This window comes from Trachypithecus francoisi, unplaced genomic scaffold, assembly GCF_009764315.1.
Source record: "Trachypithecus francoisi isolate TF-2019V2 unplaced genomic scaffold, Tfra_2.0 Lachesis_group15, whole genome shotgun sequence".
In the NCBI taxonomy this organism is placed as follows: domain Eukaryota; kingdom Metazoa; phylum Chordata; class Mammalia; order Primates; family Cercopithecidae; genus Trachypithecus; species Trachypithecus francoisi.
The window spans coordinates 111,879,309-111,895,686 of NW_022681460.1; the positions used below are offsets into that span (position 1 = coordinate 111,879,309).

The following is a 16,378-nucleotide window of genomic DNA, read 5'->3' on the forward strand; positions in this document are numbered from 1 at the left end:
CTCAGCTAATTATTTTTATTTTTGTAGAAACGGGATCTTGCTATGTTATCCATGATGGCCTCAAACGCCTGGGCCCAAGTGATCCTCCTACCTTGGCTTTCCAAAGTGCTGGGCTCATCTCTTTAAAAAATAAAATCAGGGCCAGGCGCGGTGGCTCAAGCCTGTAATCCCAGCACTTTGGGAGGCTGAGACGGGCGGATCACAAGGTGAGGAGATCGAGACCATGCTGGCTAATAGGGTGAAACCCTGTCTCTACTTAAAAATACAAAAAACTAGCGGGCGTTGAGGCGGGCGCCTGTAGTCCCAGCTACTCGGGAGGCTGAGGCAGGAGAATGGCGTAAACCCGGGAGGCGGAGCTTGCAGTGAGCTGAGATCCGGCCACTGCACTCCAGCCTGGGTGGCAGAGCAAGACTCCGTCTCAAAAAAAAATAAAAAATAAAAAAATAAAATAAAATCAGAATAAATGGGAGGTTGACTCCAGCATGACAGTGTGAGAGAGCCTGCTCAAATGAGTGGCAGAATTAGGGCTTTCTGAAACTCTAAATAAATCCTTCTCTTAGCTGGGTGCAGTGGCTCACGCCTGTAATCCCAGCACTTTGGGAGGCCAAGACTGGCAGATCTGGAGGTCAGGAGATTGAGACCATCCTGGCTAACACAGTGAAAACCCATCTCTACTAAAAATACCAAAAATTAGCCAGTGGTGACATGCACCTGTATTCCCAGCTGCTCAGGAGGCTGAATCAGGAGAATCACTTCAACCTGGGAGGCAGAGGTTGCAGTGAGCCAAGATTGCGCCACTGCACTCCAGCCTGGGCAACAGAGCGAGACTCCGTCTAAAAATAAAATAAAAATAAAAATAAATAAAATAAAATAAATAAATCCTCCCCTTCCTGCCCCAACCAAAGTCTGATCTTTCCATCAGATGTGTTCGTGTCAAGGTCTCTGTTGTGAGAAAGACTAAACAACCCTGAAAGGAGTTGGCCTGGCCCTCACAGCAAGGTTTTTGTGTTCTACCGATAAACAGAATTTCACAGAACATCAGTATCTAACAAGGCCACATTCTGACTGTGCTAGAGCAAAACAAAGCATGACCATTCTGCAATGATGTCTCAACACAAAAACATGACATTGTCATAGCCACAAAAATAACCAAACATCCCCCTATGTTGGCTGAAAGAGTGACTGCTATTCCTTTGACAATCACAGCTTTGGCCTCTTCTTTCCTTCTAGATAAAATATAGGAAGATACCCTTTCAGAATTATCCCTATTCTGTAATGGCATCTACTCCAGAGCACAGACTAATTCCTAATTCCTCACCAACGTTACTAAAGTAGAGATCCTTTTTAGGACTCTTCCAATGAGACACCTCACTATTTCCGATGCTGTGTATTCTCCCTTGTTATAATGAGTAGTAAATCCAACTTACTGAACTACAGGTGTGTTACTTCTTGGTTTTGGCAGGAGGGCATTGACAACTGGAATTGTCAGGTCATTTAATTAAAGGATCTCTCTTTCCATCTTTAACCTGAAAAGTCTATATCAAGGGTTTTGTTCTCCCAAAATAGATACCAGATGTTTCTCTTTTTTTTTTTTTTTGAGACAGTCTCCCTCTGTCGCCCAAGCTGGAGTGTAGTGGCCGGATCTCAGCTCACTGCAAGCTCCACCTCCCGGGTTCCAGCCATTCTCCTGCCTCAGCCTCCCGAGTAGCTGGGACTACAGGCGCCCACCACCTCGCCCGGCTAGTTTTTTGTATTTTTTAGTAGAGACAGGGTCTCACCGTGTTAGCCAGGATGGTCTCGATATCCTGACCTCGTGATCCGCCCGTCTCGGCCTCCCAAAGTGCTGGGATTACAGGCTTGAGCCACCGCGCCCGGCCAGATGTTTCTCTTATAAAAGCAAATGCTGGCCAGGCGTGGTGGCTCACATCTGTAATCCTAGCACTTTGAGAGGCCAAGGTGGGTGGATCATTTGAGGTCAGGAGTTCGAGACCAGACTGACCAACATGGTGAAACCCCACCCATCTCTACTAAAAATACAAAAAAAAAAACTGGTTTCACATATCTGTAATCTCAGCTGCTCAGGAGGCTGAGGCAGGAGAATCTCTTTAACCCAAGAGGCAGAGATTGCAGTGAGCCAAGATCGCACAACTGCACTCCAGCCTGGGTGACAGAGTGAGACTCCGTCTCAAAACAAACACACAATGCTAAGTTTCATACAGTAGAAAAAATAAACAGAATTATCTCAGAAATTAGCTCCTTCTAGGAATTTCTTAGCCCATATCATTAAACAGAAAAGAATTTCAGAGCAATCACTTTTACAAGAGCCCCTTTTATGTCCTTGTTCCTCAGGCTGTAGATAAAAGGATTCATCATGGCAGTCACCACTGTGAATATCACAGCAGCTGCTATATCTGAGTTGAGTGGGAGGATGAAGGGCTGAAATACAGAGATATGATGGTACCACAGAAGAGAACCACAGCCAGGTGGGAGCCACAGGTGGAGAAGGCTGTCTATCTTCCCTTCATAGATAGGACTCTCAAGGCCGGGCGCGGTGGCTCAAGCCTGTAATCCCAGCGCTTTGGGAGGCCGAGATGGGCGGATCACGAGGTCAGGAGATCGAGACCATCCTGGCTAACACGGTGAAACCCCGTCTCTACTACAAATAAATACAAAAAAAAACTAGCCGGGCGAGGTGGCGGGTGCCTGTAGTCCCAGCTACTCAGGAGGCTGAGGCAGGAGAATGGCGTGAGCCCGGGAGGCGGAGCTTGCAGTGAGCTGAGATCCGGCCACCGCGCTCCAGCCTGGGTAACAGAGCGAGACTCCGTCTCAAAAAAAAAAAAAAAAAAAAAAAAAAAAAAAAAAAAAAGATAGGACCCTCAAGATGGCACAGCCGATGTGCATATAGGAAGCCAGGATGCAAAGAAATGGGGTGATCATGACTACGGCAGTCTCAGTAAGAATCATCACCTCGGCCGGGCGCGGTGGCTCAAGCCTGTAATCCCAGCACTTTGGGAGGCCGAGACGGGCGGATCACGAGGTCAGGAGATCGAGACCATCCTGGCTAACACGGTGAAACCCCGGTCTCTACTAAAAATACAAAAAACTAGCCGGGCGAGGTGGCTGGCGCCTGTAGTCCCAGCTACTCCGGAGGCTGAGGCAGGAGAATGGCGTAAACCCGGGAGGCGGAGCTTGCAGTGAGCTGAGATCCGGCCACCGCACTCCAGCCTGGGCGACAGAGCGAGACTCTGTCTCAAAAAAAAAAAAGAATCATCACCTCATTGAGGTGTGTGTCTGAACAGGAGAGTTCCAGGAGGGGAGTCACATCACACAAGTTGTGGGGGATGGTGTTCTCTGCACAGAATGAGAGTCGAGCCATCAGCAGTGTGTGCAGCAGAGCATTCAAGTTGGTAACCACCCGTGATCCAGTGACCAGCAGGGCACAGAGCTGATAGGTCATCTTTGCTGTGTAATGTCAGGGGTGGCACACAGCGACAAAGCAGTCATAGGCCATCACAGCCAGGAGGAAATTGTTCATGTCAGCAAACATACAGAGAAAACACATCTGCGTGAGACAGCTAGAGAAGAAAATGGTCTGAGTCCCAAGTATGTGATTGGCCAGCATCGTGGGGATGGTGGTGGAGAAGCAGACGTCCACAAAGGACAGGTTGCTGAGGAAGAAGTACATAGGGGTATGCAGGCGGGAGTCCGTGCTGACGGCCAGGATGATGAGCAGGTTCCCCAAGACGGTGGCCAGGTACATGCTCAGGAAAAGCACGAAGAGGAGATGCTGCTGCTGGGGCTGCCTGGAGATTCCCAGGAGGAGGAACTCGGAGACGCTCGACTGGTTTGTCCTGCTCATGGGCCTGATCCCAGATGCAGATAAGACAGACAGAGATCAGCAATGTAGAAGCTGAGGCTCCAGATGCAACAAGTCAAGCTTCAACCATGGCCATGTTAACAAACCTGTATTAGGGTCACTCAGTCAGGATCCACCCCTTGTCCCTACACCCCCAACTTCCAATGTCCAGTTCTGGATGATGTGGGTCTTGCTATACTCACTCTTTCAATTTTATAAAATATAACACAAAACAACATGCAGACCCATACATAGCCCTCTTGTGCGATTATGCAGGTCTCTTTTAGTATTTCCAGGCTTCTCCCACCCCCTAGGCACTCATAGAGTGGCAAAACAGCTGATTATTACTATGTCTGTGTTAAGCTCCAGCTGATGGATTCAGGACTCTTATTATTTCTCCCTGGATGTGGCATATTTAGAAAAGGAGCTCTTGGCCGGGCACGGTGGCTCAAGCCTGTAATCCCAGCACTTTGGCAGGCCGAGACGGGCGGATCACGAGGTCAGGCATGGCTAACACTGTGAAACCCCGTCTCTACTAAAAAATACAAAAAACTAGCCGGGCGAGGTGGCGGGCGCCTGTAGTCCCAGCTACTCGGGAGGCTGAGGCGGGAGAATGGCGTAAACCCGGGAGGCGGAGCTTGCAGTGCGCTGAAATCCGGCCACTGCACTCCAGCCCGGGCGACAGAGCGAGACTCCGTCTCAAAAAAAAAAAAAAAAAGAAAAGGAGCTCTCTCAAAAAACTCCAGTCATTAGTCATATATATCTGCTGTTATAATCTTACCTTGAAAGAACTTAGTTAATGCTCCTAATTATTCTAAGGATGGCAGAGTCTTAGAAATACAGGCAAGTCCTGAGCAAGTGAAGAGCAGATGTTTATGGCCTTATCCCTCTGTGCAGGATGAATGTTTGGGAGAATCACAAACGGGTATTTACGGTAGCTTCCATGGCCACTGGGACTAGACTCCCTGACAGTCTCATTAGAGACAAGCAGAAATGAATTATCCCACCTACTTCTTGGTCCTTTGGTACCCAGCAATGATGGCAAAGTATATTCTCTAACTACTGGGTCAGAACTTGGAGATAAAGCAATCTTGGTAGAGATAAGTCCCAAAGAAAATTTACTGAGACCTCAAGTTGCATCACTTTGCTGATCTGGGCTTATGTTTACAGGTTTGAAAAGTTGGTTAGGCCGGGCGCGGTGGCTCAAGCCTGTAATCCCAGCACTTTGGGAGGCCGAGATGGGCGGATCACGAGGTCAGGAGATCGAGACCATCCTGGCTAACACTGTGAAACCCCCGTCTCTACTAAAAAAGACAAAAAACTAGCCAGGCGAGGTGGCGGGCGCCTGTAGTCCCAGCTACTCGGGAGGCTGAGGCAGGAGAATGGCGTAAACCCGGGAGGCGGAGCTTGCAGTGAGCTGAGATCCGGGCACTGCACTCCAGCCCCTGCGACAGAGTGAGACTCCGTCTCAAAAAAAAAAAAAAAAAGAAAAGTTGGTTATCAGAAAGTTGTTCTTCTTAACTTCCTAGCTCAGAAGCTGAGATTATAGCAGCGTTATCTGAACCGTTCCTTTTTTTTCACATATATGGTCATTTACCGCATTGACTTGATGCGTTTGCCGATGGGGATGCAGAGGCTAGGGTGGGGCAGGTGTAAGGGTGGCATTGCAGAGTTGTGCTTAACTTTTTTTTTTTTGAGACAAAGTCTAGCTCTGTTGCCCAGGCTGGAGTGCAGTGGCATGATCTTGGCTCACTGCAACCTCTGTCTCCTGGGTTCAAGTGATTCTCCCACCTCAGCCTCCCAAGTAGGGGGGACTAACAGGTGCATGCCACCACGCCCAGCTACTTTTTGTATTTTTAGTACACACGGGGTTTCACTATGTTGGTCAGGCTGATCTTGAGCTCCTGACTTCAGGTGATCCGCCCGCCTCAGCCTCTCAAAGTGCTGGAATTACAGGCGTGAGCCACCGCGCCCGGCCTGTGTTTAATCTTTTAAAGCGTTTGGTGTAAAGGATACCCTTTTTGTAATGGGAGAATATATCAGGAAATGCACAGCATGCCATGACTGAAGAACTCTATGTTCCTAAAGTAGATTTCATTTAGGGATGCCTTCCCAGCTCACAATGGGTCAGCCTTTTCTGAAAATGGCCACCTAATCCATAGGTGTATGGACTCCAGCAACCCAGTTTATACTCTATCATCCTCTTCCCAGTGAGGATTCATGATTGGAGTAGGGCAATTGGAACTGGGACTGAGGGCCCACGGATCATACTCAGTAGGACTTGGCCTGTAACAGGTAATCCCAGAAGGTTGCAACTGTCTTTTGGCTGACTTATAGATGGATAAAGCAAAAGTCTATAGATAAGAGCAAAAGATGTAAACACACAGAGAGGAGTTGGAGAAAGTACGGATGGCTGTCCAGTTCACAGTTCAAGTCATTTTCTAATGACTGGCTACATTCTGGCCTCATTCGCAGTTCTTGGTTGCAAATAACAAACACCAACTCTTGCTGAGTTAAGCAGGAAAGGATTTCATGAAAATAATAATGAATACCTTTCAAAAACCCTGGGCAGCTGGAGAACCAGGCTCGGACGACCACACAGCAGCTATAGTGAAAAAAATAATACCAATGCAGCTGCTGCCTCCAAGCATAAATGTTGCCGTTCATAGTTTTGACACAGTTATCACTGGACATGAGGTGACAGTAGTAGCACTGCTGCCACTGCTGCCCCAGGAATCTATCTTGCTGCAATGGCTACCATTGCCAGAAAAGGTTCCTCTTGGTCTCTTCTTCCTTGTGGCAAAGGCTGAGTCAGGGGTATCTGATGGGCAGTCACATACCCACATCTTTGGGGCAAGAGAGACTGGGAAATCAGTTATTCTGGATTTCCTGTTTTATAGGAAGTAAGTTATTTTCCTAATAGTTATGAGACAAAAGATTACCTAAGCTTTGGAATGAGTTGCAGAAATTCAGAAGCCAAAAACATGGTAAATGCTCACTAAAATCCATCCCTTCAGTTGCATATGAATACACAACCCTCTTACCAATTTACCTCGAAGAAACAATCTGGCCTAACATAGTGCAGCTATATTTCCGACAATAGGAAACAATGCAAAGTCCCATCAGTTATGCCATCAAGGTCCATAACAGGATCCCCTCTACTCCAATCGTGATCCAATCCTGACATTCTGAAACTTCTGAATCCAGCTTGAAAGCTAACCAAGAACTACACATCCTGTGTATATAAAATATGGAGAAAATAGAAAGGATAAAAAGGAGGAAAATATGAACAAATACTGTAATCTTTATTTCTGCAGGTAGCCACAAACCCTTAGTTGATATTAATAATTATTCTCGTACATAAGGTAATCCCTTTTCCTTGTCTTTAGCCAATGTATCAGCTGTTCCAGGTTGTTTTTTTTTTTTTTTTTGAGACGGAATCTGGCTCTGTCGCCCGGGCTGGATTGCAGTGGCCAGTTCTCAGCTCACTGCAAGCTCCGCCTCCCGGGTTTATGCCATTCTCCTGCCTCAGCCTCCCGAGTAGCTGGGACTACAGGCGCCAGCTACCTCGCTCGGCTAGTTTTTTTTTGTATTTTTTTAGTAGAGACGGGGTTTCACCGTGTTAGCCAGGATGGTCTCGAACTCCTGACCTCGTGATCTGCCTGTCTCGGCCTCCCAAAGTGCTGGGATTACAGGCTTGAGCCACCGCACCCGGCCCCAGGTTGTTTTTTAATCTGACGTAATCACCCAAAACTTTCATGTCTGAGAGATTTGGCCTCCTTATAGTCCTGCTTATAATGTATAAGACTGTTCCAGTTTTTCATGTTATCAATGAACATGTCAACTTCAGAATTCTCTGAGATTTTTCTATCCATAATCCTCTTTGCTACCCCTGTGAAGCTGCAGAACTATGTTTTGTTGATAGTCAAAGCCATAACAATGTTAGAATCCCTTTTTTTTTTTTTTTTTTTTTTTTTTAAGAGACGGAGTCTTGCTCTGTCACCCGGGCTGGAGTGCAGTGGCCGGATCTCAGCTCACTGCAAGCTCCGCCTCCTGGGTTCACGCCATTCTCCTGCCTCAGCCTCCCGAGTAGCTGGGACTACAGGCGCCCGCCACCTCGCCCGGCTAGTTTTTTGTATTTTTTAGTAGAGACGGGGTTTCACCATATTAGCCAGGATGGTCTTGATCTCCTGACCTCGTGATCCGCCCATCTCGGCCTCCCAAAGTGCTGGGATTACAGGCTTGAGCCACCGCGCCCGGCTGAATCCCCTTTTTGGTGAGTTTATTCAGTAACAAATGGAGCCCAAATTGGCCAGCAAGAAGTCTCCACAAAGTCCGGTGTTTCCAAGATAAGAAACAAAATTTTGCAAGTAAATCATTAGGTACTACAAGAAGACGTGTCCACTTGTACCCCTCGTTTCCTTGCTCTATAAATTCCTGGCTGAGAAAAAGTTCCACATATATTGTCCACTGATATGAATCTTACAATAACCATAAAATAGCACCCAAAACTTATAGGGTAGCTTCAAATGGTGCCAAAACTGAGTGCTTAAAAAAACCATCTCACTATTCCATAACGTCAGCTGCTTGTGTTGATGGTGTACAATACCCATGAATCCCGCGGACACCAGTCGGACCCCTTGTGTTAATTACCTATTGTTGCATAACAAATTATTCTAAAATTTAGCAATTTCAAACAGTAAACATTTCCCTCACGCAGATCTTGTGAGTCCTGAATCTGGCCGTTGTTTAGCTGAATGGTTCTGGAACACAGTTTCTCATGAAATTGCAGTTCAGTTTTCAGCAGCAGCTCAGTCATCTGAAGGCCTGACTGAGGCTGAAGGATGGGATTCCAGGATGGCTCCTTCACATTATTGTCAGCAGGAAGCCTCAGTTTCTCACATGGACCTCTCCATAGAGCTAATAAGACATGTTCTCACACATAACAACTTTTTCCCCCAGAGCAAGTGCTTCAAGAGAGCAAGATGGAAGTTACAGTATCTTGTACCACCCAGCTCCAGATGTCATACATCATTTCTTACATCCACTATTGCTGAGTCTATCAGACGAATTCAATATGGGAAGGGATTACGCAAGGCTAGCATCGAGAGTCATCTTGGAAACTGACTACCATGTCACTTTTCCTATAAGTTGGGTACCTTGGTTAGAGACAATGTCTGTGGGATGCCAAGTTGGTGAATAAACCCATGCATCCCTAATACACATTCCGCCTTTTCTTTCCACCTCAGATTGACTGAACGCCTCTTTTTATACCTTTCCTGGGTGCTTGTGCACATTCTCAAGCACCCATGTTCACTGTAGGTTTTCTACCTATAGCATCCCACATCACAACTTTCGTTATATCATCCTGATTAGGTGACCAGTGATGTCTAAGAGGTCATAAAGATCCAGAGTGTGACTCACAAGTCTCAGGTCTTATTATCTTCATTAGGTTTGCAGTATAGGCCACCGTCTGCACAGCCAAATGCAGATGTCAACATTGTCTCCTAGACACAAAATCTTGGGAAGCATAAGGCAGCCATTTTGAAACGTTAACGCGCACATAAATCACCTAGGGATGTTATCAAAATGAAGATTCTGACTCAGGAGGCCTGAGATTACGTATTTCTAACAGTCACCCAAGCGAGGCCTGTCCTCAGACCTTATTATAAGCCCTAAGGGCTTAGGTTGAGAAGAAGAGAACCCGACCCACCTACATCCATTTCTGCGCTGCTGGCTCCTCAGCCAACCTCGCCTTGTTAAAAGATATCCAGACTGGGCCGGGTGTGGTGGCTCACGCTTGTAATCCCAGCACTTTGGGAGGCCGAGGCAGGCGGATCAGGAGGTCAGGAGGTCGAGACCATCCTGGCTAACTCGGTGAAACCCCGTCCGTACTAAAAATACAAAAAAATTAGCCGGGCGTGGTGGCGGGCGCCTGTAGTCCCATCTACTCGCGAGGCTGAGGCTGGAGAATGGCGTGAACCCGGGAGGTAGAGTTTGCAGTGAGCCGAGATTGCGCAACCGCACTCCAGCCTGGGCCACAGAGCGAGACTCCGTCTCACAAAAAAGAAAAAAAAGGAAAGAAAGAAAAGAAAGAGAGACAGAAAGAGAAAGAACGAAAGAACGAACGAACGAAAGAAAAAAAGAGAAAGAAAGAAAAAAAAAAAACTAGAGCCAACGCAGAACCCTGGCCCAAGTGGCTGACTCCTGGCGGCGGTACTCCAGGCGAAATATGGCGCCGCACTTCTTCACGGAGACGGCGCCGAGCTTAGGCCCCGCTCCCTTCAATGTAATTGGACAGGAGGGCGCCAGCGGAGAGAATAGTCCTCTATTATTGGATAAGCAAAGAAAAACCTGCAGGGGGCGGGGCAAGGAGAGCTGGACGACATAGCCTCGGATTGGTCCCGTTCGAGGGCTTGTGCGGCGCTTTCTCAGGGAGGGACTTCCGGGTTCGTCCCTGCCGCCCTGCGCCTGCGCGTGGTGGACTAGCCAGGGGCTGTTTCCTTGCTAGGAGAGGTCGTTTGCGTCCGTGAGACTTCCGATCTCGCGCAGGCAAAACTGAAGCACGCGCAAAACTTATTGGGGCCAAAAAAATTTAGTAATGAAGATAAATAATATTTTAATGCGATATTTTTAAAAAGCAAACTTAATGCAAAGACCAGTAAGATACAAGCTATATTTTAGCTCTTCATTTGGTCAAAAGACATTGTCAAATACTCTGGCAATTCTTTCAGTTGAAACCAAGATAAGCAAATAATTAGATTTTGAAAATACAGTTGATGTTTGCTACCACGGGCGCTGGGAATGTAATACAGTCGTGGGCCCCCAAATGATGTTTCGGTCAACAACAAACCGCATATACGACTATGGTTCTCTAAGATTATAATACCGCATTTTCTCTCCACCTTTTCTGCGTTTACATATGTTTAGATACGCAAATGTTTGTGTCGCAATTGCCTACAGTGTCTGGTACAGTAACACTCTTCGGGTTTGCAGCCCAAAAGCAACACATGTCTCAGAGGGTATCCTCCTCATGAAGCTGCACATGACCGCATTTTAAAATATTTTGGTTTGGGGCCGGGCGTGGTGGCTCACGCCTGTAATCTCAGCACTTTTGGAGGCTGAGACAGGAGGATAGCTGGAGCCCACGAATTCGAGACCAGCCCGGGCAACATAGCGAGACCCTGTCTCTATTTAAAAAAAAAAAAAAAAAAAAAAAGCTGGCTGTGCTGGCACACCTTTATTCCCAGGTACTTGGGAGGCTGAGACAGGAGGATGGCTTGAGCTGGAGAGGTTGAGACTGCAGTGAGCCATGATTGCACCACTGCACTCCAGCCTGAGTGACAAAAACAAGATCCTGTCTGGGTACAAATCAGTGAAGCTTAAAATAGTTTGAGTTGTTTTTTGTTTTTTTGTGTTTTTTTGACGAAGTCTCGCTCTGTCGCCCAGGCTGGAGTGCAGTGGAGATCTCAGCTCACTGCAAGCTCCGCCTCCCGGGTTCATGCCATTCCCCTGCCTCAGCCTCCGGAGTAGCTGGGACTACAGGCGCCCGCCACCTCGGCCGGTTAGTTTTTTGTGTTTTTTAGTAGAGACAGGGTTTCACCGTGTTAGCCAGGATGGTCTCGATCGATCTCCTGACCTCGTGATCCGCCCTCCTTGGCCTCCCAAAGTGCTGGGATTACAGGCTTGAGCCACCGCGCCCGGCCCAAAATGGACTTTTAAAACAGAAAAAGAAAGAGGGTGGATTCCGTATCAGAGGCAATTGCTGGTCTTCACATCTTTTTTTTTTTTTTTTTTTTTTTTTTTGAGTCCCACTCTGCCACCCGGGCTTGGAATGCAATGGTGTAATCTCTGCTGACTGCGACCTCCAACTCCCGGGCTCAAGCGATTCTCTTGCCTCAGCCTCCGGAGTAGCTGGGATTACAGGCGACCGCCACCACGCCCCGTTAATTTTTTTGTATTTTTGGTAGAGACAGGGTTTCACCATGTTAACCAGGCTGGTCTCGAACTCCTGACCTCAGCAGATCTGCCGGCCTTGGCCTCTGAGCCACCGCGCTCTGCCCTGTTTCGTTTCTCACCGGGATGGACGCCCGCATTTGAAGCCAGCGCGTCGTTCAACCCGCACACGGGTCGCGGTAGCTGTTTTTTTATTGTTGTTTTGTTTTTTGCCTTTTTTTTTTCTGTTTTCTTTTCTTTTAAATAGTAAATGCAATTAGCACAATGAGTTAGCTGTCTTTTTAGGGAGGATTCTCTCCTGTTTCCGTAGGGGCAGGAAAGGAAGGAGGGAGGGAGAAGGCCCGAGGCGCAGGGTCTGAGATTCGGTCCAGAACCCGGGCTCTGAGCAAGAAGCACCCTCCTGGGCCGGGATACGCTTCCCGGGGCACGGCTGGTATCGTGCTCCGGGGGACACGGGGCCTTCCGCCACCAGAGTGCTCACTGGGTGACACGCCAATCTGGACAGCACTTGCTGGACCCCAAATCCTGGACCGACGCCAAGACTCCACCCACGAGGACTTTCACGCCCAGGAGGCACTATCAGAAGTCACAGAAGGGCGGTGGCTCACGCGTGTAATCCCTGCACTTTGGGAGGCCGAGGCAGGAAGATCACTTGAGCCCAGGTGTTCCAGACCAGCCTAAACGACATAGCGAGACCTAAATCACTCATGATCATAAACCAGATTAAGTCCACGTGATCATCTGCCCACCTCACTCCACAAGTGCCCCCCTGAAATTCCAAAATAGACTTCGGTTTTCTACTGTTCCTGTTTACTTTTGACCTACATATTTTTCCATTTTACTAGAATCTCTTTTTTCTCCCCTACTCTCCTCTAGCCCGAGTGCCAAGAGCCTTTGGCACTGATCATACACAAACATTTGGGGCCTCGGAGTCGCTGCTTGTTTCGTAAGAAGTGTGTCACACATCTCTCCCGTGGGGTATGTCCAAGTCAACCAGGATAGATTGATAGTTAGATAGATCAGATAGTTCTTTTCTGAGGTTGAACAACATTAATGAAACAAAACGTATTCAATTAATCCCCTATTCATGGTCATCCCCTTCCCGTTTTTGAACAAAATTACAGCAGTAAAATATCCCCGTACACGTAGAGTACCATGGTACCTGTATTTCTATGAAATGCAACTTGTGGGTCAAAGAGGTGTGTATACAAGGGTTGCTTTCTGAAACAAAAAACCAAAGCAAACCAAACAAACCAAAACAGAAAACCAGCCTCCAACATTTTCACACTTTGATATATACGAAAACTGTACAGTTTTTTCTTGTCCCTTTGGTGTGAAGAGAGGTAAATGTAAAATCTTCACTATCCTCTTACTAGAGAGACAGAGATTGAGAGATTCTGTGTCTTTGAGTTTAATGCCCTGGTTTTCTTCCAAATTCATGCCTTTTCTTATTTTTGTAAGTTTTTCTACCTGTGTGTCTCTATGCTTTGTCCTTTATAAAAGGTCATTGGACAACCAAAGGTTACCCCATTGCCTTATCCCAGGTCACCAAAGGTTGAGGTTGTCTTACCCCAGGTGGGACTCGAACCCACAATCCCTGGCTTAGGAGGCCAGTGCCTTATCCATTAGGCCACTGGGGCAGCTGTCAAATAGCCTACTGAGAATATTAAAAGACAGAATAACTCATTACGGGGGGCTAGAAAATTACCCTAGAATTGGTTTGGGCATTTATTCAAGAAAGTATTCCAGCTTGAGCAACATAGGGAGATCCCCGTCTCCACAAAAAAAATTTAAAATTTAGCCAGGTGTGGTTGCGCTCACCTGTGGTCCCATCTACTGGGGAGGCTGAGGCTGGAGGATAGCTTGAGCCTAGGAAGTGGAGGCTGCAGGGACCCGAGATGGCTTCACTATACTCCAGCCTGGGCCACGGGAGTGAGATCCTGTCTCAAAAAAAAAAAAGTCTTAGCTGAGTTCTTCCAACGCAGCAGCCTCCATTCGGGTCGCCGAGGACGCCATAGAGAATGAGAGAAAACCCCCAGTCCCCCAGAGCTCTGCAGGCTGTGTCCTCGCGCCCCCGGCGCTGTCCTCTCCCGCGTGGTTTCCGCTCCTCATGGGCTTGGCGGAGTCTGACTAGTCTGATCCTCCAGAAGGGAGTCCCAGGGCCCGCAGGAACTAAATTTTCCTTCGGAGTCAGAGAGAAACGGAGGGTCTCGGGCTGGGTGGGTGGGTCGGTGGAGCACTGAGCCTTGACGCGAGGCGCTTGACAGCCCTACTGTGTTTTTTTGGTTTTTATTTTTGAGACGGAGTGTCGCTCTGTCGCCCAGGTTGGAGTGCAGTGGCGCGATCTCGGCTCACTACAAGCTCTGCCTCCTGGGTTCACGCCATTCTCCTGCCTCAGCCTCCCTAGTAGCTGGGACTACAGGCGCCCGCCACCACGCCCCGCTAATTTTTATTTATTTATATATTTTTTAGTAGATAGGAGGTTTCACTATGTGAGCTGGGATGGTCTCGATCTCCTGACCTCGTGATCCGCCCGCCTCGGCCTCCCAAAGTACTGTTGTTTAATAAAAGTCAGGTCCACCTGGGGCCTAGCGCGTGACAAAAGATCCTGCAGGGGCTGGGCGCGGTGGCTCGCGCCAGTAATCTCAGCACTTGGGAGGCCAAAGCGGGTGGCTCACTCGAGGTCAGGAGTTCAAGGCCAGCCTGACCAACATGGTGAAACCCCGTCTCTACTAAAAATACAAAAATTAGCGGGGTGTGGTGGCTCCCCCAACTACTCGGAAGGCTGAGGCAGGAAAATCGCTTGAACCTGGGAGGTGGAGGCTGCAGTGAGCCGAGATCGCTCCACTGCATTCCAGCCTAGGCAACAGAGGAAGACTGCATCTCAAAAAAGATTTTAAACATTTTGTAAACATTTTTTAAATCCCGCAGGGCACAGTAACGGAGAGGAAGATTTCAGACGGCGCTGGACAGACACCTCACCGGACCTCCAGAAGCTCAACTGCAAGCCCAAGTCAGCGCCCTCTTAGCAGCACCCAACGCCGCACCCCAGGGCCGAGCGCCACGACTCAGAGCGGGGCCAACGTCCGGGACATGGAGGCGGCCCGGGAGATTCTACCCAGGACCTGGCTTTTCCAGGCTTGGCGCGAGAGGGGGAGCAAAGCGCCAGACAAAGCCCTCCCCTTGTGGCTGCTCAAAACCGACGCCCCCAGGATCGTGGACACGGCCCATGGAATCCACTGTGACTGTCATTTACCCAGTGGTAAAAATTCAGCAGAAATGGAGCTGTTCAAGATATTCATCCCACCAAGGGAGCTTCCGGGACCTCAGAGACTCATGAAACAAGACGATCTAATATACAATCCATATTCTAAATTCCCCCAGTAAGTTGATATTTTATAAACTAAAGGAAAAAAAATCCAGGACCAAGGGGTTGAGTCTCACCGGAGTAAACCCTGGACTTGAGCACTTGAAAGTGCATAGCTGTTGGCTGGGGCGGTGGCTCATGTCTGTCATCCCAGCACTTTGGGAGGCCGAGGCAGGCGGATCACGAAGTCAGGAGTTCGAGAGTAGCCTGTTTAACATACTGAAACCTCGTGTCTACTAAAAATACAAACATTAGCCGGGCGTGGAGGCGGGCGCCTGTAATCCCAGCTACTCGGGAGACTGAGGCAGGAGAATCGCTTGAACCTGGGAGGCGGAGGTAGCAGTGAGCCGAGATTGCGCCATTGCACAGCCTACGGGACAAGAGTGAGACTGTTCAAACAAAAAAAAAAAAAAAAAGGAAAGAAAGTGCATGGCAGTAGAAAGCCGAAGTCTCCTACGGACTCTACTCCCCTAATGCCCTGAGCTGGACCTAGTGTCCTGCCGCGGGATCCCTGCGGACCCCCAAGGTTCCAATTAAAAATTAAAAGATGCCGGGCGAGGTGGCTCACACCTGTAATCGCTTCAGCCTGGGCAACATAGGGAGACCCTCTCCCCACCTCCCGGCCCCCTACCCCAGGTCTCGATAAAATAAAAAACAAAATAAAGTTAAAAGACCTCAGGACCCAGTTTGAGCCTTTTCAACATTTATTTTTATTCCCTCCTATGGTGTCGGGTTTCCCTTGGAAATCAGAGTTGTCAGAGGTTCTCAAATCTCTACAAAAAAGAAATGTTGGCCGGGCGCGGTGGCTCAAGCCTGTAATCCCAGCACTTTGGGAGGCCGAGGCGGGTGGATCACGAGGTCAGGAGATCGAGACCCTCCTGGCTAACACGGTGAAACCCCGTCTCTACTAAAAATACAAAAAACTAGCCGGGCGCGGTGGCGGGCGCCTGTAGTCCCAGCTACTCGGAGGCTGAGGCGGGAGAATGGCGGGAACCGGGAGGCGGAGCTTGCAGTGAGCCGAGATCGCGCCACTGCACTCCAGCCTGGGCGACACAGCGAGACTCCGTCTCAAAAAAAAAAAAAAAAAAAAAAGAAATGTTTTGTGAAAAAGTAAGGGCTCAAAAGGCCAGGCGCGGTTACCCAGGCCTGTAATCCCAGAACTTTGGGAGGCTGAGGCAGGCGGATCACGAGGTCAGGAG

The 16,378-nt window shown here is 48.5% G+C and overlaps 1 protein-coding gene and 1 non-coding gene across 2 annotated transcripts; both read right to left on the minus strand.

The window, feature by feature from the left end:
* Nucleotides 1–2,164: 2,164 nt before the first annotated feature.
* Nucleotides 2,165–9,738, minus strand: LOC117097750 (putative olfactory receptor 1F2). The gene is given in 4 exon segments (XM_033236000.1): nt 2,165–2,534; nt 2,875–2,967; nt 3,275–3,863; nt 9,570–9,738. Coding segments are annotated over 3 exon segments (702 nt in total). The 5' UTR covers nt 3,860–3,863; nt 9,570–9,738; the 3' UTR covers nt 2,165–2,510.
* A 3,641-nt stretch (nt 9,739–13,379) lies between these two features.
* Nucleotides 13,380–13,452, minus strand: TRNAR-CCU. The gene has a single exon. It is a non-coding gene; the product is annotated as a tRNA-Arg (tRNA).
* Between the last annotated feature and the right edge of the window lie 2,926 nt (nt 13,453–16,378).